The following is a 25,750-nucleotide window of genomic DNA, read 5'->3' as shown; positions in this document are numbered from 1 at the left end:
TGGAGGTTTCTTGGGGTTGGGGAGAAGGTTGCATTCCGCAAATGTTTTTTTTTCTGCAGTGTGTTTTCTCTCTAAATGCACAGATAACCACAGTGTATGCCATTTAGGCCCCTGCACTAGGCAAATAGGAATACTAACTAAACTACTTCTCCTAAGCTGGAGCACTGAGTTGCCCTTGCTCATTGATTCTGCCTATTTTACACCACTGGGGTGTACTATGACAGTGTATTACTATTAATAACTAAAAGTTGAACGGTTTCACTTCTGTACACTAGAATGCAATACTGTAGCAAACCTGGGTTTGTATCCTATGTGACACTGTGCATATTAGAGACGCATGAAAAAATGCAGGCAATTTTCAAGGTTTAAAACACTTTATTGTTTTGGGGTAAGGGGGATTTCACATAATTGGAAAGTCCCCAGTTTTTTCGTTTCTCTTATCGTAGATCATTCCTCAGAATCCTTCTATATGCACAAACAAGAAGCCCATAATTAGTCAACAATCACTAATATGGTACAGTTCAATGAAGCAATGCAATAAGGAAGGGAATCTGCTACACAAATTCATACCTTGCTTCCGATATCACGGGACTTTGCCCTGAGTTTATTCACTTGTGAATCAGCGATGTCAGCTCTTTCTTCTGCTTCTCCAAGCTCGTGCTGCATCTTTCTGTAGCGGGCCATGTGGGCATTGGCTTGTTCCTCCTGTGAGAAGACAAAAGAAAGACAATAATTGAAGGGCTGCAACCTGTAGAACACAAGTGCTCATTTTTATGACACCTGTCTTTAACCACATTTATAATGGCATGTATAAAAGGTAATTAATTTGGACCATAAGACAGCCCTATAGAAAATAAACATTTTAACACCATGAATACTTATCCTCCATGTACCCTGAGCATCCTCTGCACCATTAAGTAAGTCTCTGGCACAGACCATTCTCTGCCCCTGCATGTTTTAAGGTAATTAAAGTTTAATGTACTGTTACCTTGCACTAGTAAAACTGGTGTGTTTGCTAAAGAAACACTACTGTAGTTCATATAAATAAGCTGCTCTAGCCATTCAGTCTAAAAACAAGGCAAGGCACGGGTTGCACATAACAGATAAACTCTGTAGAATACAATGGGTTTATTTCTTACACATTATCAAATACTGTAAGTTATCTAAAACACCAGTTTAACTAGTGCAGGTCAACAGTACATTTTAATTACTTTAAAACACTTTCTTCTGTAGTCCTTTGACCATCATATCTGGCTGCAACCTTGATTGTAGCAGTATAATGTATAGCTAGTAAACAGCTACTATATCTTAAAATTGTACTTTCATAACACTTACAGCCTCTTCAGCCTGCCTCTTGTAGGCTTTGACTTTCAGTTGGAGTTTGTCAACCAGATCCTGAAGTCTCAGAACATTCTTTCTATCCTCCTCATTCTACAAGGGAAAAAGACACATAAGCAATAAATAGTAATGGGCAAATCTGTCCCTGCGCACCGGCCCAGAGTACTTGCAAGAGAGCGATCCTCTTCCTTTTCATGCCGCTTGTACATGTACAGTGGAGTAAAAAGCAGAACTTTAACAAAAAAGCTGGATTTTACACTCTACTGCACATGATCGCGAAGAAAGAAGGGATCGAAGGAAAGAACGAAGACGGAAGGAAAAGGATCACTTGTGAATAGTGCACAAGTGCATTCATTGATGCCAGGGAACTGTGTAATTAGCTAAAGCCTTGACACGGCTATAGTTCCAGAGTTCCATTAGTGGTATGTGTCAATAGGCCAAATGTGTATTGTGTATTAATGTTGATATTAACGCCACATGCATTGGCTTGCCAGTAGTGGCACTCAAAAAATGTTTGCTGCAACTTTTTTTCACAAAAATGCTGGAATTTGGAAAGACAATGCTGTGCCGTAGTTAAAAACCATGGAAAATTGCTTTGTGCTGTGTTCATAAATGGGCCTTTTGTTGTATTAAGATATTTCTTTAGTGTTGATATTATTATTATATATTTTTTATTATACATATCTAAATAGACTGAACTCTTTTTGTATTTCAATATTTGTATTTCAAAGGTATGTTGCCTCAGTTTTCCCTGTTTTATTAACTGCTTACTATATCAACCATGGTGTTAAATTACACTCCCATTAAGATTGTAAGCTCTACATGGCAGGGACCTCTCTCTTTTTGTCTTTTTTAATTCTTAACTTATTTATTTGTATTTATTATCATACTTGGTATATATCTGTTACTGTAATAACACCTTGTTTGTTGTATTCATTTATTGCTCTACTATATAGCACTCCATAATAGTTCTTTATAAATAGAGACATACGTACATACACACATGTATTGAATAATGTGAGTGTTTTTTTTTATGTCTACAATGTACTGTTACTTTTCGTCACCCACTCAGCCACATACCATGCTCTAATACACTTAGCATACACTACATAAATACACTTACAGTGTATCTAAATTACCAGTGACACTATCTGATATTATCTGTCTCCAACAATTTTTACTGCTATATTGAGGAACTTGTCAGTTGCCTGTTACTGATAATTGTAGAACCTGCAGAATTGAGCTTGACCACTGAAAACTGGTGGGAGGCAAACTCTCTCTGACGCACCACTCGAGAAAACTGAGTAACTGTGTTATTTTAAATGTATCTATATAGTCCACTCCATTGCTTTTGAAAAGTCGTGAACAAGTACTTTACATGTATATGTCAGGACTCATGGTGGGGATTGACCTTTATGAACAGCCCCATGTACTAATAGGACTAAGCACATTTACCAGCACTGGGCAGATTTTCACCTGGGCAGTAACCCATAGCAATCAGGGATTACCCTTGCCAGCTGCAAAGATAGCATGGAAAGCAAATGCAGTGTGATTGATTCTCATTGGGTTTCTGCCAAGCTGCAAATTTGCCCAATATTAATAAATTAACCCAATTTTTTTTTGTATTTTGAAGTTTTGCCACCATGAAATTTACTCCTAGTGCCCACAAACAGAACACTTTCCAGTCCCAAAATTGAGGCATATTGTTCATAATTAAAACTAGGAACTCGATCTGAGTGTTCTTTTGTGTCAAAAAAACTTCTAAACATGAAACTAGAGATACCAAGTGATTAAAGCTTGCTTACAAAATTCTTCTTTTAATTAACTTCTAAAAGTAGAGGTGCTTTGTCTAGATTCTACAAAATATTTGGGAAATGGCTGATGGTCAATCCTAGGGTTAAGTGCTCAAGCTTCTTACTGTTTCCTGCTACTGTTCATCATGTCTAACAAAAAAAATCTTATCTTTACTTCTGGTTATACATTGGGAAAATTCAAAGAAAAGTAACTGTGCCTAACATATAGGAACAAAGCTTGAAACCTGATAAGTAAGTTCCTTCATCCTTCTCTCGTATTTTCGAACACCTTTCACAGCTTCAACACCTCGTTTCTGTTCATTCTCCAGTTCATTCTCCAGTTCTCTGACCTGCAAGTGACATCTTACAGATTAGTAGATACATATGTGATATATATGATATATGTGACACAATGATAAAATGTCCAAGGGCTTCATTTACATCTGCTAGTGCAATTGTGGTCCTAAAAACTTCCCTGCAGTCAGTTGCACATAAAATCACTTTCATTAAAGGTACTTGCTTTAAAGTGCGCTCCTTGCACTTCCATGTAGTTGAGCTCAGTTCCTGCTCTGTCCTTCCTTCTTTTCTTTCCAAATTGAGCGCTGCTGCACCTACTGATGCAGGGGAACCCTGGGGCTACCTTAAATTCCTGACCAGGTGGCAGCTTCAGGGTCCCTCTCACCAGGGTCAGATTTAAACTACAGGCCTGCACAGCTCATCACCCCCACCCTTTCCCAGTTGTCAAACGTGTGCGCATGCACACATGCACATAGTTTTCTTTTCTGGCATCCGGAGCACTGGGCATTGCCGCATGGGAGACTTAAAGAGCTATCAAACCTCCCGCGCGTCCCAAGTACTTTGGATCAAATTTGGATGTGGCTGGGTGGAATGCTGCCCCTAAAATTCTGCTGCCCTAGGCCTGGGCCTTTGTGGCCTTTCCACAAATCTGGGCCTTAGCCCTTCACACCCAGGCGCAAATGTCACTCGCATGCCAAACACCATCAATTATGTGAGTAGGTAACCAACTGCATTAAGCACACTGCAACTATGTCAAGTGCATCGTCCACGTGCCACCATGGAGCAGGAACTGTGGGGAAAACACTGCATTGTGGAAAAAACATGGCAGTTGTGCTTGCAATTGCACTTTGCTTACTACAGTTGGGGACATAACTGAGCCCTCATGTCAATAGTGCGAATGCTACTTACCCTAGTCTCCAATTTCTGAAGCTGCTTCTTGCCTCCCTTCAATGCTAGCTGTTCTGCTTCATCTAGACGGTGTTGCAGGTCCTTTACAGTTTGTTCCAGGTTTTTCTTCATCCTAACCAAGTGAGCACTTGTATCCTGTTCCTTCTTTAGTTCTTCTGCCATCAGAGCAGCCTTTAGTAAAAAAAAAAAATATTCTCAAAAATATTTAAGAACGCCGCAAACTTAAACCTTAAACTAGGTGACTAGGAAACTGGTATATAGGGGTCACTATGTAAACAAGTGTTTACATAAATTTCCCTGTAGTCAGTTGCTCATAAAGCCCCTATTCATTAAAGGCACTTTTGTCAAAATGCGCTCCTTGCACTTCCAAATAGTTGTGTTTGCCTTCCTCCTCTTTCAAATCAAACTCTGCTGTACCAACTGATCCAGGGGAACCCTGGAGCTTCCGCCACCTCCAGACCTGGCAGTAGCTCCAGAATTTCCTCAGCATCCTGCATCAAAAGATATAGTACACTCTAAAGAATCAAGCACACAGGTCAATTTCACACTAAACACCAGAAATAGCAACAACAGACTTGGAAACTTCAGTACAATTACATAGGATTAACGGTGAAGTGTGAGCGCAATTGCATTCAATTTAATCAGCCAAAATTACTTAGGTGCAATACCCCCTGCCAAGCACAATGATCCTTGAATTCTGGGAAAGATACTGCATTATGGGGGAAAAACATGGCAATTGCACTCAAAGTTGCACTTTGCACTTGCAGTGTGTCAGTTTTTACATGTTGTAAATTGTCAAAAAAGTGTCAAATATCAAAAAACCATTTTTATAATAATGTATGGGTGGTATAAATACACCATCCCTTCTACAGGCTGTTTATTCCAATTACATACTGCAAAAAAATAGAAGCCATTTATTGTTGCCCAAAACACAAATGCAGACGAGAGAGAGATAGATAGATAGATAGATAAATAGATAGATATTCTAATTTTAAAGATATTATTATGGAAATACAACAAAACATACATCTGTGATAGCTTTCTTGGCCTTCTCTTCAGTATTTCTGGCCTCTTGAATGGATTCTTCAACCTCACTTTGAAGTTGAGAGACGTCACTTTCAAGCTTCTTTTTGCTGTTAGTTAGGCTGGTGTTCTAGATTTGTTCAATAAGTTTATTATATACATTGTATCAGCAAAATGACATATTTAAACACTTTTAAAATATGTTCTAAGCACATATTTACATGTGAGCGTAGCAGCTGAAGGCGCTCACTTGAATCCGCAAGTTCCTGCTCTGCAACCTTACAAGATCTATCTAACATCTCCAGAGCAGCTCTGATCTCTTCAATTTCTGCCAGTTGCAAGGCAGTTCTGCGTTCAAGCACAGCAATTTGTTCCTTCAGGTCACTTTCTATCCTTTCTTTGTTATCCAACTGGAGAAGAGTGTCCTATTTGAGGAACAAAGAATGATCAACTAATAAGGTTAACAAGTATCCTAGATTTTTGTGTGCACAAATTAAAGGGGTGGCTAATATTCTAAAGCTTCTGACTCCAGCTTTTCAATAGGGCTTACTATTGCTCTATGAGGCTACAATTATTGCTAAGGTGATTTGAACCCTAGCAACTAGATAATTCCACGAAATTCTAAACTGGAGAGTTTCTGAACAAAAAAGTAATTTAAATAATTAAAAATAAAAAATGAAGACCAATTGCAAGTTGCCTTAGAATATTACATCATACTAAAAGTTAGCCGAAAGGTAAACAACCCCTATAAGCCTCTATAATTTTGCTCATTTGCTATCCTGGAGGTGTTTTTATTAATTTAACATATCTACAGTGCTGGATTAGATAATTTAATTTTTTCTTTTTCTTTGTCCAATGTAATAGTTTTTTAACTTAGACATTATAACTTTTTTTCTTTTGTATAATACCTTGTTCTGAGTCTGCACATTTCTGAGCTGTTTCTGAGCCTCAGCAGCTTGGCGGTTGGCTTGGTTCAGCTGGATCTCAAGTTCATTTAAGTCTCCTTCCATCTTCTTTTTCAGTCTCAATGCCTCGTTTCGGCTCCTGATTTCAGAGTCCAATGTGGTCTGCAGGGTATCAGTGGCTCTCTGGTTGTTTCTCTTTAGCTGTTCTATCTCCTCATCCTTTTCTGCAATTTTCTTGTCCATCTCAGATTTCACCTGGTTCAGCTCAAGTTGGATGCGCAGGAACTTAGTCTCTTCATGTTCCAGAGACCCCTTTTGTTAATAAAAACAGTTTATGTTTTTGAAACACAGACTGACTACAAAAGCAAAAGGTAGCTTTTAATATTATCATGTACCGTGAATTACACAGCAAGGCTATAGTTATCAGCATTGTTGTTTTGACCTTGTTAGGTCTGGTAGTGCTGTCTGTCACTCATCTGTCTGATGTCCAGCGCTAGCCATAAGCTATTAATGAAGGTCAGTATCTCTTTTGATTGCCTGTACTGCTCACAGAATACTGAACCATTATCCAGTATTTCAATTGACATTCCATCATCAGGCAGCACCATAGGCAGCAATATATTTAAACCAGAGTGAAAAAAATCATTAGTTTTACCCTAGCTTTACACCTCATACATTAATGGAAATGAGAACTCCAGCACCTACCTCAGCTTCTTCCAGGGCAGCCTGCATTTCATTCTTTTGTTGCTCAACCTGCTTCCTAGCTTTATCCAGTTCATTAATGGATTTTCCACTTTCGCCAATGTGTTCTGTGAGATCTGTGATCTCCTCTAAAGACAACAGTCATAAAGCTATTCAGTGCTGAAAAACTGTGCACTAATCTTTGTTTTAAGTAGGTAGATAATGGAAACCAGATGAAGGCCTTTATGGGCCTGGAGCTTTAGGGCTCTGGCACACGCGGAGGCGCAATTTCCCGAATCGCGCCGCCGCGTGTGCCATCCCGCCGGCGACTTACATGTTTGCCGGTGGGATGGCGGGACATGGCAACTCGGGGAGATTAGTCGCCCGCGAACAGGGAGTTTTGTCGCGGGCGACTAATCTCCCCGTGTGCCAGAGCCCTTAATGAACTTATCTTCTGGAAGGTTTTACTAAACACAGTACAGTATATATGGAGATTGGTATGCACTGCGGGGATGGGGTCATTTTGCAATAATTTTGTTATGTTTTTGCATTTACATGCTTTAGACAGTTTTCATACAACTCCCACACTTGCAATACATTAGTAAAGAAGAATATTATTTATATGATAAATAGTCTTTGGGTAGTCCTAGAACCTGGTGTTAATGATAGGACTATGCAACCCATTGTTAATCTTGACAGCAACAAAAAATAATTATGTTTGAAACAATATGTTTAGACTCATCTGCTAATTGGTGTTTGTATATAAACTTACGCTGTAAATTCTTGTTTTCTCTTTTCAGTGTTTCAGTAAGTTCTAGGGCTTCTTCATAAGCATTCCTCATCTTAAAGATCTCTGTGCTCAGGCTGCGACATTCTTTTAGAGCTGCTTCCAGTTCAGCCTGTCCCTCCCCATACTTCTGTTTCCATTCCACCAGAACCTATTTATTGCAATTTTAAGAGAAGAATTGCCATAACATTAGGCAACACATTTATATTTTGACTAAGAATTAAATGCTCTACATATGCTTTAGACCCACTCTCTGCCAGTCAGGCAAAACTATTTCACAGTTGTACAACATGCCATTTAACATTAAGAGATAGCTGTTGCAAAAATTACAGCCATGACATATTTATTTTCTTTGTAGGGCACTCTAATTCACCTCTTATCTTTGTACTCCAACTGCATTTATAAAAGGAACCCCCCCCCATTTGACATTACATCATCCAGCTGGGCATATGTAAAGAAGATGCATAAACACTATCCAGAACATAAATATAAATATATTTTTTACACTGACATACCAGACAGATTGAAAGGAAATCATGACAGATTGTCTATGCTTACTGGGACCAGTTTCCCATTCCCCTTATGTTCACAATGTAACACAACTTCCCACTCATCTTGTTTTATTTCGAAGTGATGTCCTGTTGGACTAGAAATCCATCTGCTTTTCTTGGTGGGTGGTGCACACATTTTGTGGAAAGCAGAGGAAGTTTCCAAATCCATCACTTCATCAAGGTGAGGGAGGGCTTGCATTACACTCTTAGCCTAAGGCAGATAGACAACTGGTCTTAGTGAGCACAGGCAGACTAAGAAAATACATTTATATTTAGTTCTAAAGGTTTACATAGCTCATGTCAAAAGGGTTATATTTAGGTTTTAAGAATAAGGATTTGTCACTTACAACCTTATTCCTCAATCAGAGGAATCAGTAGAGACTGCACTGTTGCAAATAATAGATGTTTGAGGCTCACCATGTTGCTCATATATGTAACCACATGGTAATCACTGTCTCTGCCTCATACTTAAGCACAGCAATAACTACTTAATATAAGACAATAACACTGATGTGTTTTTGTATGTCTGCATTAGGGGATGACGTCGGTTGTACATGCAATTATAATACACTAATTTTTGTTTGGACCACAAGACCCTTGGTGCTGGTTGTGTTTGATTTGGTATATATATATATATATGTGTGTGTACCTTATCAAAATTTCGCTGCTTTTTATCAAGGGCAGCTGCTGCGTTGTTTGACCTCTCAACGTCAATCATTAAGTCGTCCACTTCAGACTGCAGCCTTTGCTTAGTCTTTTCCAAGGAGGCACATTTGGAGTTCACAGCTGCAACTTGGTCCTCAGCTTCCTGTAAATGTTGGGCAAGTTTCTTTCTAAAAATACAGGAAAAAAAGATGTTTATTAAAGGTTAAAAATGCATTCAACTTTGTCAATGGTTGTGTTATTTGATGTGAACCTACTTGGCCTCTTCCAGCTCCTCAGTACGTTGAATGGCATCAGTTTCATATTTGTTTCTCCACTGTGAAACTTCATTATTGGCTTTGGACAGTGAGCGCTGGAGCTCAGACTTTGCTTCCTGTTCCTCCTCGAATTGCTCACGGAGCAAGTCACAATCATGGCGGGCAGATTGAACAGCATGAGCAAGGGCATTCTTAGCCTTAAAATGTAAGGTTTTGTTAGGTCTACTGGCCTGATATCATTATACAACTGAACTTAACTAAAGAAACTAATCAGATGAGTGGAGATATGGATTTAACAGTACTCAGCAACTCCACCTACTTACTCCTTTTGGATACTGTAGATCATGACCTGGATAAATTAAAACCTTCATAGTTAGATTTACACACTTACATAGCAGATTAGATTGAAACTATTTGTCCATAACATTTCAACTTTTACCTAATTGAAATCTTCTAGTTGATCCAGGATATGTGAAACAACCCCATCAGAAGTCACCTCCAGTGTGCCACCCAATACTGGCTCTTGTGGCACAACACTTAGAACCCCTAGTCCAATTAGTAAACGTTAAAAAATTTGAGGCATTAAAACTGCATTAAAGGAACAGTAACACCAAAAAATGAAAGTGTATAAAAGTAACTAAAATATAATGTGCTGCTGCCCTGCACTGGTAAAAGTTGTGTGTTTACTTCAGAAAGTCTACTATAATTTATATAAATAAGCTGCTATGTAGCCATGGAGGCAGCCATTCAAAGGAGAAAAGACACAGGCACATAGCAGATAACAGATAAAACACTATTGTATTCTACAGAGCTTATCTGCTGTGTAACCTGTGCCTTTTCTCCTTTTTTCCAGCTTGAATGGCTGCCCCCATGGCTACACAGCAGCTTATTATATAAATTATAGTAGTGTTACTGTAGCAAACACACCAGTTTTACCAGTGCAGGGCAACAGTGCATTATATTTTTATTACTTGAAAGCTCTTTCATTTTTTGGTGTTACTGTTCCTTTAAAAGCTTTGGCAAAATCTATATTGCATATACTGCAACCCTACTGTGCAGCTTCTTACTTTCTTATGACATTAGTGGAAAAATGTGCACAATGCAAAAAAAAAATTTCTGTGCCCCTAAATGTTCCTGTTATGCACAATTAATACATACTTTGCAACTGTCTTGCAGCTAAACTGGCAAAAAGATTGCTCAATTTGATGTGTACTGTTAATGTAATAAAACGTCTTAATGAAAATACTTTGGGCAAAAAAAATTACGCCACCTCCAAGCTGATCTGAAGAGTACACAAGACAGAAATAACGTTTGCAAAGTAAGAAACTGTGTGATGAATGTTATTACATTGCATAATGCAAATCTTTATTCTTATTTTGCGATTTATTATTCTGTTTACACATTTTATTACTAAAAGTGCCATAACAATGTGATCACTTAACAAATCTTAAAATATCTTCCCTACTACAGGGCTATAATTGTCAGGTTAGGTGAGACAGTAATCCTCTTTAAAACACTGAAATGATCAACTTCTCTCCTATACAATACAATGAAAAGTAGCTTAAGAAAATCAAAAAGAGTGGGCTTGCTAAAATTAAAGTAAACTCTCTAGGCTGTATCCCATCAGGACCTTGGCTCTTGTTTACAGTACTATACACAGTATTAATCACTGTAATTATACAGAGTGAGCAATATAACTCAATATAAGGGCTGTGACAGACGGGGAATCTCCCCGAAATGCCATCCCACCAACAAGAATGTAAATCACCGGTGGGATGGCATATGTGACGTTGTGTTGCGTATGCCATCCCACCGGCGATTTAAATTTTAGCCAGTGGGATGGCATTTCGGGGAGATTAGTCACCCGCGACAAGGGAGATTTGTCGCGGGCGACTAATCTCCCCGTCTGCCACGGCCCTAACTCTGGCTACTTTATTGTATATACTGAGAAAAAACAATTGAAGAAGCATATTGGTTTTTACAGAGTTTGCTGTGACTAAAATATTTCCATCTTTAAATGGAGTTACACGTGCAACACCTTATTTTTACTATTGATATACAGGTATCAGACCTATATTATTCAGAATGCTTAGGATCTGGAGTTCTCTGGATAAGGGGTCTTTCTGTAGTCTGGATCACCATACCTTACATTTATTAAAAAATATTTTAAACATTACTTAAACCCAATAAGATTGTTTTGCACAAACATGGAAAAATTATATGTATTTGTAATAAAGTAAAAGGTACTGTTTACTATTACAGGAAAAGAGGGAATAATTGAAAAAAAAATGGGGTCTCATCCATCTGGGAGATGGCCTCCCCATATTTCTGAATATAGGTATTCCATACCTGTACTGAAAATATTAATAATCGAAGCACTTACTTGCAGTTGTATTTCTAGGTCCGAAAGGATGCTTTTGGTCTGTTGTATTTTCTAGGGATGCACCGAATCCACTTTTTCGGATTTGGCTGAACCCCCGAATCCTTCGTAAAGGATTCAGCCGAATACCAAACCAAATCCAAATCCTAATTAGCCTATGCTAATAAGGATTTGGAAGGGAAAAATTTTCCACTTCCGTGTTTACGTGACAAAAAGTCACATGCTTTTTAGGATCCGGATTCAGTTCGAACCGAGTCCTGAATTCAGTGCATCCCTAGTATTTTCTAAATGCTATCTTCTTTCTTTCTGTTAACTTCCTAACATTTGGAATGTATTCTTTTATAAAAGGGGGTTCTTAATAACAGCTAAAATTTGCTTAATTTGTAGCAGTGCTACACTGTTACCTTTGTTTCTTCTTCAAGCTGTCTTTTGAGTTCTTCAATTTGTTGGATAAATGCTTGCTTTCCTCTGGAGAGCTGAGAAATTAGAGATTCTTTCTCTTCACCTTGACGAGACAGTTCACCTTGATATCAACAAAATGTGATATTTCAGTAAACACCTCTTTATAAATTTAATGGCAACTTTGAGGGTTAAATTTATTATGGCTCAGTAACACACAATAAGCAATTAGACATTTGTTTCACTAAATTTAATTTAGATTTTTAAAATTTGAGTATAATCTCATAATTAAGAGCATTAACCAATATTTCTTTTGATTAGAAGTTTTTTTACAAAATTTAATCCATTGGGAAAGGCATATAAAGGGTATATAAAGGCTGGAGCAGCTGAAATTTTAGGTATAAAAAGGCCAATAAACATGAAAAATAAGCTAAAACATAGAATGAAAATGACATTGCTGAAAGGAGTAAAATGGATCTGAAGTTATTTTTTTTTCCAATATGTATATACTGTAGTTACAAAATGAAGCAAGAGGAAGGTTGACGAGATCAGGAATAAGCAGAGATTTTAAACCAGTTTAAAAAAAGAACCTATTAATGAAGGTTTCCCTTTTAATAAATCTAATTCTATTAAAACGTTCTAATATTTTTCACCAATGCATCCCTTTCTCTAAAGATAATAATCTTTTAAATATAATAGAAGCCTATAGAAATTAAAAGTTTCAGAGATTAAAACAGCCATTAAATATTGCTGCATGATAGGAAGCCTTAAACTACTAGAACTAAAGCAAACTTTGTGTTTGTACTTACCCCCAATGGATAAGGTTCTTAGTGGGTTGAGTTTTTTAATTACCCCCATGAATTTCGTCACGAAAGCAACAATTAATACTTTGTGCATAACACATGTAAATCACTTCATAAATCACTTCTATAAATCACTAATGAATTATTGGGTACAGACTTAGCTAAAGTAGAGTAGCACTCCTAAAGCACTGATGCAGACTGCATGTGAATCCTAATGTTTATAGAGCCACTCTTTTATAGTTCCACTGCTTGTTCATTTAATTGCCACAACTAACCTCTCAGTAGGTCATTAGCCTTATTTGGTAATGTTTTGCTAGTATACAATATCAAAACACTGTAAAAGGGTTGGCCTTCAACAACTTTTTAAATCAATTACTGCAGTAATTGTGATAATAGTATGTATAATATCTAGACTCACCATTCTCAGACAGCAGACGAGCCTTGTGAGTAGTGAGATCATTAAGAAGGCGCTGCTGCTCCTCACCCTTTGCCTTTGCTTCACTAAGCTGGTCCTCAAGCACATGGTTTAACTTCTCAAAGTTGGCCTTGAACCCCCAAAAAACAATTTTTTAAATAAAGTCCAATGTAAGTAATAAAAATGCTTGTACCCTAAATCCTTCCTATACCTTTAGTTTAGAGGTGTTATCCAGGTTGCTGGCAAAATCATCAATCTCCATCTTAAGCTCACTCTTTTCCTTCTCTAGCTTCTGTTTTATACGCTGCAAGTTATCGAGCTGTTCACCAAGTTCAGCGACAGTATCAGCATGCTTCTTTCGGAGATTGCATGCAATGGTTTCATGTCGAAGGTTTGCTTCCTCCAGATCACGTCTCATTTTCTGGAACTCGTTTTCACGTTTCTTGTTCATCTCAATCTGGACAGCTGTTGCACCTCCAGCTTCTTCAAGCCTTTCGCTGATCTCTTCAAGTTCCCTGGTGATAAGCGCCCTCTGTTTCTCAGCTTTTGCACGAACTGTACGTTCTGCCTCAATTTCCTCTTCAAGTTCTTCAGTACGAGCCTGAATGGTGAAAATAAAACAGACAGAATTTTAACAAGGTATTTTCTATGTCCATTGCTCAGGTACCCAATTGTTCCATCCAACTGCTTTAAAATAAAAACTGTGACTATTTATGATGCTCTTGAATTCCCAATTTTTTCTTACTACTATTTTTACTACTACTACTTTTACCAATTGGTAACACTTGAACTACTTACAATTCAATGTCAAGATTCATAATATGCTTAGAACTATTTATTTAAGAGGGTGTGCCTAGGGCAGTACCAAGTATAAACTTGTTGCTGTTTTACTATATGCCATAATGCAACTGAAAATACATGTAATAGAATGTAATTAATTTAATGTTCCCTCCCTGAATCAGTCGTACTGGCTGATACATTATATAGCTTCAAGATAGGGTTGGATGGCTTTTTAGCAAGTTAGGGAATACAGGGTGATGGGAGATAGCTCTCAGTACAAGTGAGGGAATACAGGGTTATGGGAGATAAATCTCAGTACAAGTGAGGGAATACAGGGGTATGGGAGATAGCTCTCAGTACAAGTGAGGGAATACAGGGTTATGGGAGATAGCCCTCAGTACAAGTGAGGGAATACAGGGTTATGGCTGATAGTTCTTAGTACAAGTTGATCCAGGGACTGGTCCGATTGCCATCTTGGGGTTAGAAAGGAATTTTTTCCCCTTTGCGGCAAATTAGAGAGGCTTCAGATGGGGTTTTTTGCCTTCCTCTGGATCAACTAGCAGTTAGGCAGGTTATATATAGGCATTATTTTATTATTATTATTATTTATTATTATAGCATATTGCTAGGTATTACCTGCAGTTCCTTGATCTTTTTTTGTAGCTGAGAACTCAGAGCTTGCTCATCTTCTATCTTTGATAGGAGTTGGGATATTTCATAATCTTTTCTGAGTGTAATACAATGGAGTTATAGTTTGTCTTTACAAGTAAAATTAACTTTGCATAAAACCAAAAGACAAGTACTAACTTTTTAAGTCTTTCTTCAGCTTGCTGTTTGTCATTTTCAAAGTCTAATACTGTTTCCTGGGTTAATTTCAAATCGCATTCAAGTTTCCTCTTGGTTCTTTCAAGATCAAGACGAAGTTTCTTTTCTTGTTCCAGGGAACCTTCCAGCTATTTAAATTTTTAGGGTTACAGTACCAGGGTCACTTTTCAAAAGACGTTGAAGACATTTTTTCAAAATACTGTGTTAAAAACTAATTTCTACTTACATCATCAACTTGTTGTTCTAGCTTAGACTTGGCTTTTGACAAAGTGTTTACTTTGTCCTCTTCAGTTTGAAGGTCATCAAGTGTTTGCTGATGAGCCTCTTGAAGGGATTTCTTTTCTTTTGTAACCTTGGAAATATTATCATCAAGAGCTGCCATGTCTTCAGTAAGGTTTTTAACCTAAGAGTAGATGAGGAAGAGTAAATTAATATCTATATACATAGATAGATAGATATAAGTAGATAGATATAATATATAGATATAATAATCATTATTTGTGGGTTTTGTGATTTTTATGTAGGAATCCCCTTGCATTCAGGTGTCCCCTTGAGAAACAAGATGCTCTTAACTCTGTACATAAAACCTGATTAGGGAAGGCATTAAGTATAGTGCTATTGTGTAATTATAGGTACAGCACAAGTACTTATTGAGGTGTACCCACAAAAATGAGCCGTATGTCTTTATACCTTGTTTTCTGTGGCATGCTTCTCTTTTTCTACTTTGGATAAAGTAATTTCCAGCTCATCAATGTCTTTCTTCAATTCAGAGCATTCATCTTCCAGCTTTCTCTTCTTTGCTGACAGTTCTGCATTGCTTTCTTCCTCGTCTTCAAGTCTTTCTGTCATCTCCTTGATTTTAGACTCTAGTTGTATTTTTCCTTTGATGAGGCTTTCACATCTTTCCTCTGCATCAGCCAAAGTTTCACTTTCCTATTTGAATAAGAGGCATATGGGATCACATTACAATACTAGCCGTGTATAGTGTTCAGAACCTATCTTTTTTATCTGTTTTCTTACTGCCTGAGCTTGTAGCATTAAATCATTCTTTTCCTGCAGCAAAACAACCATTTTCTCCTCCAGTTCCTTTTTTCTTGCTTCTGCTTTTTCCAGTGCTTCCTTAATTTTCTCATATTCCTCTTTGATATTTGCCATCTCCTTCTCAGTCTCAGCGCTCTTTAGGAGAGGTTTAATCTTAAAATACAGTTTCATCCAAGGCCAGTGTTTGACATTCATAAATGACCTGAGATTGTACTGGATGACAAATAATGCTTCCCTGTATGTGAAAATAATTCTATTAAACATGTGTGTACTTTAACACATATTTCTACCACATATTGCACATACAATACCTTCTTGAGTTCATTTTTTTAAATTCTATCCTCATCAGGTATCCTCTACAATAAGACTGAATTCGTGTTATAACGTGGGCCAACATTTCGTCTCTCATTTCTTCCAAAGTACCCAAAAGACCAGCTTTGAAGAACACCTTTAACAAAGATATATCACAGAGGATAATTTTATATTTCACAGTTTTTATATTCCATGGTTTGTAAAGCCTTACATCAAGACATTCATCTTGGTCAGATTTTCTGTACCTTTGTGTGTCCAAATCTATACTGATTGTGATCAACATCAATTGATCCAAGAAGCTTCTCAGCAGCCTTTTTGCTGTCAATAAATTGACCATCTGGAATTGCACTAGCATTCAAGATTTTGTAACTAAAAGAAAGCAAATTAATAAAATAATGGAAGATTCCAATAAAATGTGCACATTATATTTAGTTGTGGGTGAAACTGTAAATGAGAAAAGTTTATATTATTGAAACATATGCACAGAAGCTACCTGCTTATTTTACTGTGGATACAACTAGTGAATGCCAGCAGTGCTCAGAAAACACAAAATAAATTCCCCCCATAGCAAAGGAACAGGGTGGTATAACAGCCTGTAAAAAGCAATTTGCCCTTGCACCCTTGTGTGTTTAATTATATCCTAAAAAAAGGAGCATGAAGGTTTATTGAAAATTATAGGTTACAAATATCTTTGAGGTTTAGGATATTTACCGTTGTTTGAAGTCACCATATTGGATTCTGCTTGGGAAACCCTTTGTACAGATTCTAATACCTTCTAGCACACCATTACATCTCAGCTGATGAATGATTAAGTAGTTGTCCATGATACCTGGAGACATACATCGTTAAGTAGAGATATCAATAAAGGCATCAGCTGATACTGAATATTTATCTGAAAGGAAATCTTACCAGGAGTCTTGGTCTCATTTGGAATTAGACAACGTACAAAGTGAGGGTGGGTGCTTCTCAAGTTGGTCATTAGTTTGTTCAAATTTTCCTGTTGCAATTAACCAATATAATTAATTTAAGTTTCACATAGCTATGTTTATTAAAAGTCAAGAATAGGACTTGAAGGGGAATTTTTTTTAGTGTGGTTGGGGCTGCATATACACATTTGAAAGCAACTATAAAAAATACAATATCACACCCTGATACAACAACAGCACAGGGTAATACTGCCCCCATCGTCTCCCATTTATGACCAGTGCATACCACTAAAAATGGCTATAAGAAAAAAGGACATAAAGACACTTTTAGGGTCGTGGCAGATGGGGAGATTAGTCGCCCGTGACACCAGCTTGAATGTAAATCGCCCGTGGGATGGCATATGCGGCGCAGCAATTTTCCGAAATCGCTGAAGTTTCCTCTCAAGGCAATACAGTAATACTAACCCTAAATACAGCAGATACCGTCTGGAAAGAGGATCCTTTCTTTTTCTTTCCACCTCCCTTGCTACTTGAATCAGAACCTAAAAGACAAAAGTCAGAATAGAAAATGCATGAACACATGATCACATGCATAAAATAGAAACACATTATAATTATATAATGACTATCATTCAAATTACCACTATCAGCTGAAGCATAGCTGGAATAAAGAAAGGACAGCAGTTTAACAGAAGACTTCTGGTAGAGCTGAACAACTGAGTCATTCAATGGATCCTTGTTCTTATCAAGCCAGCCGGAGATGTTGTAATCCACAATACCAGCATAATGCACCAGAGAGAAGTGAGCTTCAGCCTTTCCTTTACCAGGCTTGGGCTTTTCAAAATTCTTGCACTTGCCCAAATGTTGCTCATAGAGCTTGTTCTTGAAGGAGGTTTCAGTAGCCTTAGGGAACATGCACTCCTCTTCAAGAATTGAGAAAATACCCATGGGCTTAAAAACAAAAAAAATAACACGTAAGTCTGATTATAATAATGACCTTGCTGAGTGTAGTTTTTAAACTCAGGTCACCCACCTTCTCAATAAGCTCAATGCAGGCAGCCAGATCCATACCAAAGTCAATGAACTCCCATTCAATGCCTTCCTTTTTGTATTCTTCTTGTTCCTGGACGAACATGTGGTGATTGAAGAACTGCTGCAGTTTTTCATTGGTGAAATTAATGCAAAGCTGCTCCAAGCTGTTAAACTGATAAGATAATCAGAAATAATGTTTATATTAATACAACAAAATAAGAAAAGTAAATAAAACTAAATGTTAACCTTACGTCAAAGATTTCAAATCCAGCAATATCCAGGACACCAATAAAAAACTGCCTTGGTTGCTTGGTGTCCAGCTGTTGGTTGATACGTGTGACCATCCACAAGAACAGCTTCTCATAAACAGACTTGCAGAGGGCACCAACTGAGTTGCAGACCTGAAAGGTAGATGATATTTCCGTTTTCAAAACAAATCTATATAACTAGTTAAATACTGCCTATCTACCAAAGGTTGCAACGCATACACACATATAAAGCCATTTTTAAAGGGAATGGGTTTAATGTGCTTCTACACAGTTTTTGGTACCTTTTTTTACTTTTTGTTACCCTTTTCACTATTCCATAATTCTTATAATCCTCCCTCAAAGTCCTCGTTTCAGTCATAACAGTTATATAAAAACCTGGATCATTAGATCCCTTTGTTTCATTAAATATCCCTTGTTTAACAATCTGTAAACTGTAAAAGTCTGTAAACTGGAATTAAATGTTTATTTTTGTAGCACCAACATATTGGGCATCACTTTATAGCTGATGTTTTAATCATTCACATCAGTAAATTCCCAGTGGAGTTTACCATCTACTTTACCTACCAAATGTAATGTTTTAGCTACATTGTCAAATGCAACAGATGCGACCCCACCAGTGCGCATGTGCTCCTTTAAACTCCCATACGGAGCAGTGGGGAGAGGTCCCCACTGCTCCGTATGGGAGCCAAATTTAAAAAATTTTTTGTGGCGGGGCGGCATGCCGCCCCTAAACTTCTGCCGCCCTAGGCCCGGGCCTTTGTGGCCTCTCCACAAATCCGGGCCTGGATAATGTTAAAGTTTTACTCATTACCGATTGATCTCCTGTTTTAAAAGGGGATCTAACCCCCCAAAAATTGTTTTTAACATAATCAGAATAATCCGCTACATTGATTTCCTATTTTGAATGATGTATAAGAATTAGGAGTTTTAAATTTCTAATTCCAGGCTTTGGTTGATGCCTTTCTTTGTTTGACCTCACAAAATTTGACTCTTAGGGGCCCATTTACTTACTCACGAACCGGCCGAATGCGTCCGATTGCGTTTTTTTCGCAATGATCGGTTGCCATCTGAATGTTGCCCAAAATCTGGCCATTTTTACGTAGCGTTAAAACTTGCGCGAAAAGTTGCGCCTTTTTCGTAGCCATTCCGAAAGTTGCGCAAAATGTTGCGATTTTTTCGTAGCGTTCGGATTCATTCAAGCTTCAGTATGGTGACTTTTCTTGGGCCAGGTTGGAGCTTCAGGGTGCCATTGAGTCCTATGGGAGGCTTCCAAAATCATGCTAAGTCTGAAAGTTTCGGCCGCCGCTTACGAGCGCTCAATACGAAAAAGTCGCGACAAGATACGAGCGAATCGTAATGGCTACGAAAAACTCACGTTTTTTCGCGAAAATCGTATTGGTAACGAAAAAGTTGCGACAATTTCCGAAAAGTCGTAAAGGTGCCGAAAAAATCGCAAAAATACGAAAAAGTCGCAAAATGTTCGTTTTCCAATTCGGATTCGAATTTGTGTCTTAGTAAATCAGCCCCTTACTGTATACTCCCTGCATAGTCAATTTAAAAGAGTCACTTTAAAACTGTTGAGTTTTAAAGCTTGGTAATAACTTACTGTCACTATGTAAAAAACAATGATGGTAAATTGTTGAGACCTAAAGGAAAAAAGCAGTGGAGACCACATGCATGCCCTTGTACTAGATGTAAGTATGCAACAACAAATTTAAGGCTTAAACAAAAACTTATGGCTTTTACAAAGCCCAAATTTTGCCCTGCTACTTCCTATATCTTTTGGAGAAAACTTTAAAGATCATTACCTGTGGGACAGTTTGACTCTTGGTAACAAATTCATTGCCGACTTTGACCCTTGGGTAGCACAATGCCTTGAGCAAATCAGCAGAGTTCAGGCCCATCAAATAGGAAATTTTGTCAGCAACTAAACATAAAAAATAAGTAAGTTATGTTAATAAGAATGTACCATTTATTTTAAAAAGGTTTTTTTGTCTTTTTCAGTCAACTAGATTCTAAATAGGAATTAGCTAAGGATTAAATCTGACAAATTGTATGTTGCTACTGTAAACTGTTCCTTTGCCAAGAAATCCAGCTTGTCTTTCTCCAACAGAATTTGCATCAATATCTCAGTGTCTTATAATGCCAGCTTAGATCATTTACTAAACGTAGTAATTATGGCATTGCAAATGTAATGTTCTAAAGTATCAGGCAAAAATACATAACATTATTATAACAGCGTAGTGTTCAAATGGCTATAAAGTGGTTCCAGAGATAATAAAACACTGCTGTATTAGATTAGATGCCCCCTGCATTGTTTACACCTCAGATTCAGACTATAAACCCTTGCATTGTTTACATCTCAGATTTAGGCTGTAAGACTCTGTACTGTTCACACCTAAATCTCAAACTGTAAGCACCTGCACTGTTCACACCTCAGACTCAGACTATCAGCCTCTGCATTTTTCACACCTGGGACTCTAAGGCCCTGCATGCCTTACGCTGCTTGTGAGAGATCAGTCTGATGGGGGTTTGTTAGCATTTGGAAACAGTAAGGGGGGCCCTAATGTATTTAATTGTACCTATACAGGTATAGGACCCATTATCCAGAATGCTCGGGACCAAGGGAATTCCAGATAAGGGGTTTTTCCACAATTTGGATCTCCATATGTTAAATCTATTTAAAAAAATCAATAAAACATTAATTAAACCCAATAGGATTGTTTTGCATCCAATAAGGATTATTTATATCTTAGTTGGGATCAGTTACAAGGTACTGTTTTATTACTACAGCGAAAAAGGAAATCAGTTTTAAAATTCTGAATTATTTGATTAAAATGGAGTCTATGGGAGGCGGGCTTTCCTTAATTCGGAGCTGGATAATGGGTTTCTGGATAAGGGATCCCATACCTGTACTACCCAAAGGGGAGAAGAAGGCATATGGATTTAGATATATGTCTTAATATCACTCAATTAACTTTTTCCACATATGAGTGATGGGTGATATCCCTGTAGTGTGCACCAACCATTTTTTTGGTGCTACCACCATTAATGAGCATATGGCCTTAAACGGTCTTGTGATATAATGGGTGTAGTTTAAAGTGGTTGTGGTTTAAAAACTAGAAGTGGCTTCCTTTTATCAGCCCTCCACCACGCAGCATAGCACTGATGTAGACAAACAGATGATAATAATTATGCTGCACATTAAAAATGGTAGTTCATCTGGACATAGTGAAATTCGTTTTTGTGAAATATGGTGGTGGCACAAAATTAATGTTCTTAAATAGTTGATGTATTTCCAAAGTTTAACAGTCGCATAATTAGAGAAGATAAAAAACATAACTGTTACTGTAAAAACAATGGACCAAAATTTGTTGTACTTGTGTCCTACTAAATTTTATCAAATTTGACATTTCGCACATTACAAAATATGTACCTTTGTGTTTTAACCTTCGATCAAGATAAAGCTCAAGTTAGAAATATTTGCAAACATTGCCATATTCGTTACTCTTATATAGCTCTAGTGATATTCAATAGAGTAAGTAGGCAGTCACCCCCATATCCACCTATATACATAGAAAGCTCACCCATACTGCCCATTGTGTTTACTTTAGTAGTGGAAGCCTTACAGTTTTGGAAATTCTAATTTACACAGCGAAATGACTGACAAACCCTCAGTTCCGTCAGGTTCTGCCTGCTCCTCTCTTTGCTTCTGCTTGAATTTCATATTTCCATGATGCATGACAGCACCAGTCATTTTGTAGATGCTAACCCTTTCTTCTGCATTGAAACCCAAGACCTCAATGGCACTCTAAGGGTAAAACAATATGTGAGTTTAATAAGTGGAGAAAAGTAGAGTTCTGTTTTCCTACAAGTGATTTACAGTTCTTACTTCAGTAGCCATGAATTCGTCTTCATCATCAATGCTCTTCACTTTAAGCTCACCTTGACTAATAGTTGGGTAGTCATATGGGTTGGTGGTGAGCAGAAGCATCTCTAAATGACCAAAGAGAAATCAGTTCAAGTAACACACAGTATAGTAAACAGTAATTTATATCAGGTATGTCCAACTAAAGGTCTGCTGACTGGATGCAAGTTATTCTTAATAACCACAAATCTGCTAACTGGCTACTTCAACGCACTACATGGATGAAGTGGAAAAACCTGATGTACATCAGCAGTGATGTAATTTCCTGGAGCATTTACGTTGTAACTGTAGGCTATATATCCAAGATTCTATCATATATATCAAATTACAAAAATTGCCAAGGTTCTATCCTTCCTTAAAGGAAACATTTTTAATCACCAATGAGTTCTGGTATTTTGTTTGTCAGGATCTGGTAGAAGATGTGATAGCTTCTCTCAGCTGATAGCTGGAACGTAACTCTGGACTTCTCCAGGAGATCTACAAAGAGAGTTTTCAGGAATACATATTAAAATTGTATCTTATTATGGACAACTTAAAGACATACTAGCAGACAAAATAATTTCTTACATGTTTCAATATCAGCTGAAGACAGTTTTCCTGTAGTTCCAAAGTGGATTCTGATAAATTTACCCTAAAGGTTACATACAAACTTTTTGAAAACAGTCAGTAATTAAACTGCTAAAACAAGATTTTTACTTAATTAGTTTTAAGGTTTATTATTTCATAACTGTAAAATCAAACCCAGACTTCCACCAAACAGACATCTCATACATTTATTATTCAACTTACAAAACGTGAGGAGTTGTCATTTCTCAAAGTCTTGGCATTACCGAAGGCTTCAAGCAGAGGGTTGGCCTGGATGATTTGATCTTCCAGAGTCCCCTAAAGTTATATTTTAGCTATTAGTTTCAAACAAGTTTATTTTAGTTATCAAATACATAAAACATTTACAGAGAACTACAGCCCTCTAAACACTATCCTTTGGTCTGGACCCCAATATCTCATAATTAGGCCAAAGATACATTAAGACATAACTCCTTAAAACTTACCTTTAATCGGCATAGGTGCCCAATCCAGTTATTCTGGAGCCTTAGAACACCAGTCGTGCAATGTGGGAGTCTCTAGTGTTAGTGTGTCCTGCACCTCTTTATAAATACTCCTCCCAAACTTCAGCACATACACTTGTTGCATTTTCATACACGGCATACATACGGCATGCTTTATGAATATGTTCATTTAAAATGGAGACTGGTAGCAGGAGTACAAGAAATTATTATAACCTCAATGTTAAATCTAATTCCTTTTTAACAATGTGTGCAAATATATCCCTTGAGTGCATATTTAAATTTTATGTGCACATTTTTAACAACTGTGGTCAAGTCAGAATAAATGCAAAATTTTGTGTTTTCTCACAAAATTCTTTGTATGCAATACAATTAGTAGTGTGCACTGGATAAGCACAAGTGCACAGCTTAGCAGGAACATTGCCTGCCTGGGCCATAAGACCTTGCTAATACCTTTAAGTTGTTGTCAGCTTGCTTCTTCTTTCCAGCATCTCCAATAGCTGCAACTGTTGCAAAATACTGGATGACCCGCTTGGTGTTTACAGTCTTTCCTGCACCAGATTCTCCACTGGAAGTAAGAGACAAATCATTGGCAAGTCTGACATTCCAATAGCCACATGTATTAGCAACTAAAAGCTTTACGTACGTAATCAGGACAGACTGATTTTCACGATCTGCAAAATAAAAAATGGATATTATAAAAGTTTCAATTTGCACAGCTTTTTGTATTTTGCAACTCTAAGCATTTGGGAGTGATTATTTAGCAATAAAAGAAAACAGGAAAAGAGTAGCATGAAGACCTAACATTCTAGATACAATAAAAAAAAACAGCTGCAGAAAAAAGTATAGTTTTACCTGTTAACATGGACTGGTAGGCATTATCAGAGATGGAGAAGATGTGGGGTGGGGCTTCCACTCGCTTCTTTCCTCTGTAGCCGGCAACAACCTCTGGGTTGTACACTGGCAGCCACTTGTAGGGGTTTACAGTGATACAGAACAGCCCAGAGTAGGTCTGTAAAGGAAGATGGGGACATGAACATAAATTTTATTTTCCAAACAAAGTCCAAATTAACTTATTTGATTGAGATACATTATGATAAAGTTAGGTCTTTCTCCCTCAAGTGTGCCTATTAATGCAGTGGAACCCTGGAGCTTCTGCCACCTTCAAGCTTGCAGTAGTTCCAGGGTTCCACAGAGAAATTCTGAAAATACATCATTTTCATGCAATTACACCCGATAAGTTAAAATGACACATTGGGGAGCAATTGTGTCCAACTTAACTGCTCTTCATGGCCACAATTATGCTGAAAATTATGCTGGGGGTAAACACTCCATTTTGGGCAAAAAAACAAGGTGAATTGCACCCAAAATTGCACTTTGCGCATTGTTCTTGTGTAATATGAATTATTACTATTGTCTTCTTGAAAAGAACCACTTTGAAGGGCCCTTACGCAACACTGTAGGGCCATTCGCAATGCCCCAGACTCAAGTGCTAGAGCACCAAGGGGCACAAATTTGTCTATGGAAAGACTGAAAAGTGAGCGCAATTGAATTGAGACTTTGTGAGTGGAAATAAATTTATATGTCTGTTCTGTTGGAACTAGGTTTGGCTGTAGATAAGTACCTTTATTTCACTTATTTTGTCTGCTAGAACAGTTACTAAGGGCACTTTTATTTTTAGGTGGTTGACTGAATTTCATTGCTGGGGAAAAGCTAGCATTTTCCCTTTGCTTACTATTTAATGCAGAAAGTGAACAGCCCCTGCCATTAACATAGTAGCATAGTTTGAAAAAAATCCAATCTTCTACATTTCTCTACTTAAATGTTTTTTTATCAGTAGTTACTCATAGTTGTCCATTCAAATAGTATTTTGCAAGCCTATTTTGCATGCTCAACATATTCATTTATCATGACTTACATAAATCATCCATGCTGCATAACGCTCTTTAAGATTGAAGAGCACAGAAGGCTCATTTAGATGAGTCATCATGGCCATGTCTTCAATTTTATCATATTTAGGCGGATTTTGTTGGTAAATTTGAGACTCGGTGACAGTTTCTGTCTGAAATAAGAAGAGATTTGAGTAGAAAGGATATTGTTTGAAACTCGAAAATACTTTGTTTTCAGATTTGTTATGGTTATATTATTGAATACATTGTTATACTTACCCTTCCATCTTCAGTTTTTACAGTAATTTTGTCACCATCCCTAGCTGTAATAAAACCTTTTACAAACAGAGTGTTTGTGTCATCTATATAGACAGTATTCTTAGCATCAAAAGGTTTGTTTTGAGCTTCAATCCTTTCTTTTTCACTTTTTCTGAGAAATGAAGCAGCCTCCCCAAAGACGGCCATCTCTGCATCTCCTGACAT

General features: G+C 37.4%; 1 protein-coding gene across 2 annotated transcripts; it reads right to left on the bottom strand.

The window, feature by feature from the left end:
* Nucleotides 1–361: 361 nt before the first annotated feature.
* Nucleotides 362–25,750, bottom strand: LOC100495968 (myosin-4). Of its 2 annotated transcripts, XM_002935210.3 has the most exons (39): nt 25,547–25,750; nt 25,297–25,440; nt 24,234–24,390; nt 24,025–24,052; nt 23,832–23,946; nt 23,104–23,196; nt 22,882–22,945; nt 22,693–22,791; nt 22,279–22,382; nt 22,059–22,197; nt 20,195–20,313; nt 18,369–18,518; nt 18,119–18,289; nt 17,727–18,036; nt 17,551–17,627; nt 17,069–17,156; nt 16,871–16,988; nt 16,405–16,528; nt 16,159–16,295; nt 15,827–16,082; nt 15,497–15,739; nt 15,033–15,209; nt 14,789–14,934; nt 14,618–14,708; nt 13,413–13,802; nt 13,205–13,331; nt 11,989–12,107; nt 9,205–9,401; nt 8,934–9,117; nt 7,719–7,884; nt 6,971–7,095; nt 6,269–6,577; nt 5,582–5,785; nt 5,365–5,490; nt 4,338–4,508; nt 3,377–3,481; nt 1,336–1,431; nt 571–705; nt 362–465 (listed from the first exon to the last, which is right to left on the bottom strand). In XM_002935210.3, the coding sequence occupies exons 1-39, from the start codon at nt 25,748–25,750 to the stop codon at nt 448–450; spliced, it is 5,826 nt and encodes a 1,941-aa protein (XP_002935256.2). In that variant the 3' UTR covers nt 362–447. The 2 variants fall into 2 exon arrangements, with proteins under 2 accessions (XP_002935256.2, XP_004916773.1); XM_004916716.1 differs by lacking the exon at nt 362–465 and having other exon boundaries at nt 565–705; nt 17,730–18,036.

This window comes from Xenopus tropicalis, chromosome 8 (assembly GCF_000004195.4).
Source record: "Xenopus tropicalis strain Nigerian chromosome 8, UCB_Xtro_10.0, whole genome shotgun sequence".
In the NCBI taxonomy this organism is placed as follows: domain Eukaryota; kingdom Metazoa; phylum Chordata; class Amphibia; order Anura; family Pipidae; genus Xenopus; species Xenopus tropicalis.
This window is presented reverse-complemented; position numbering and strand designations above follow the sequence as displayed.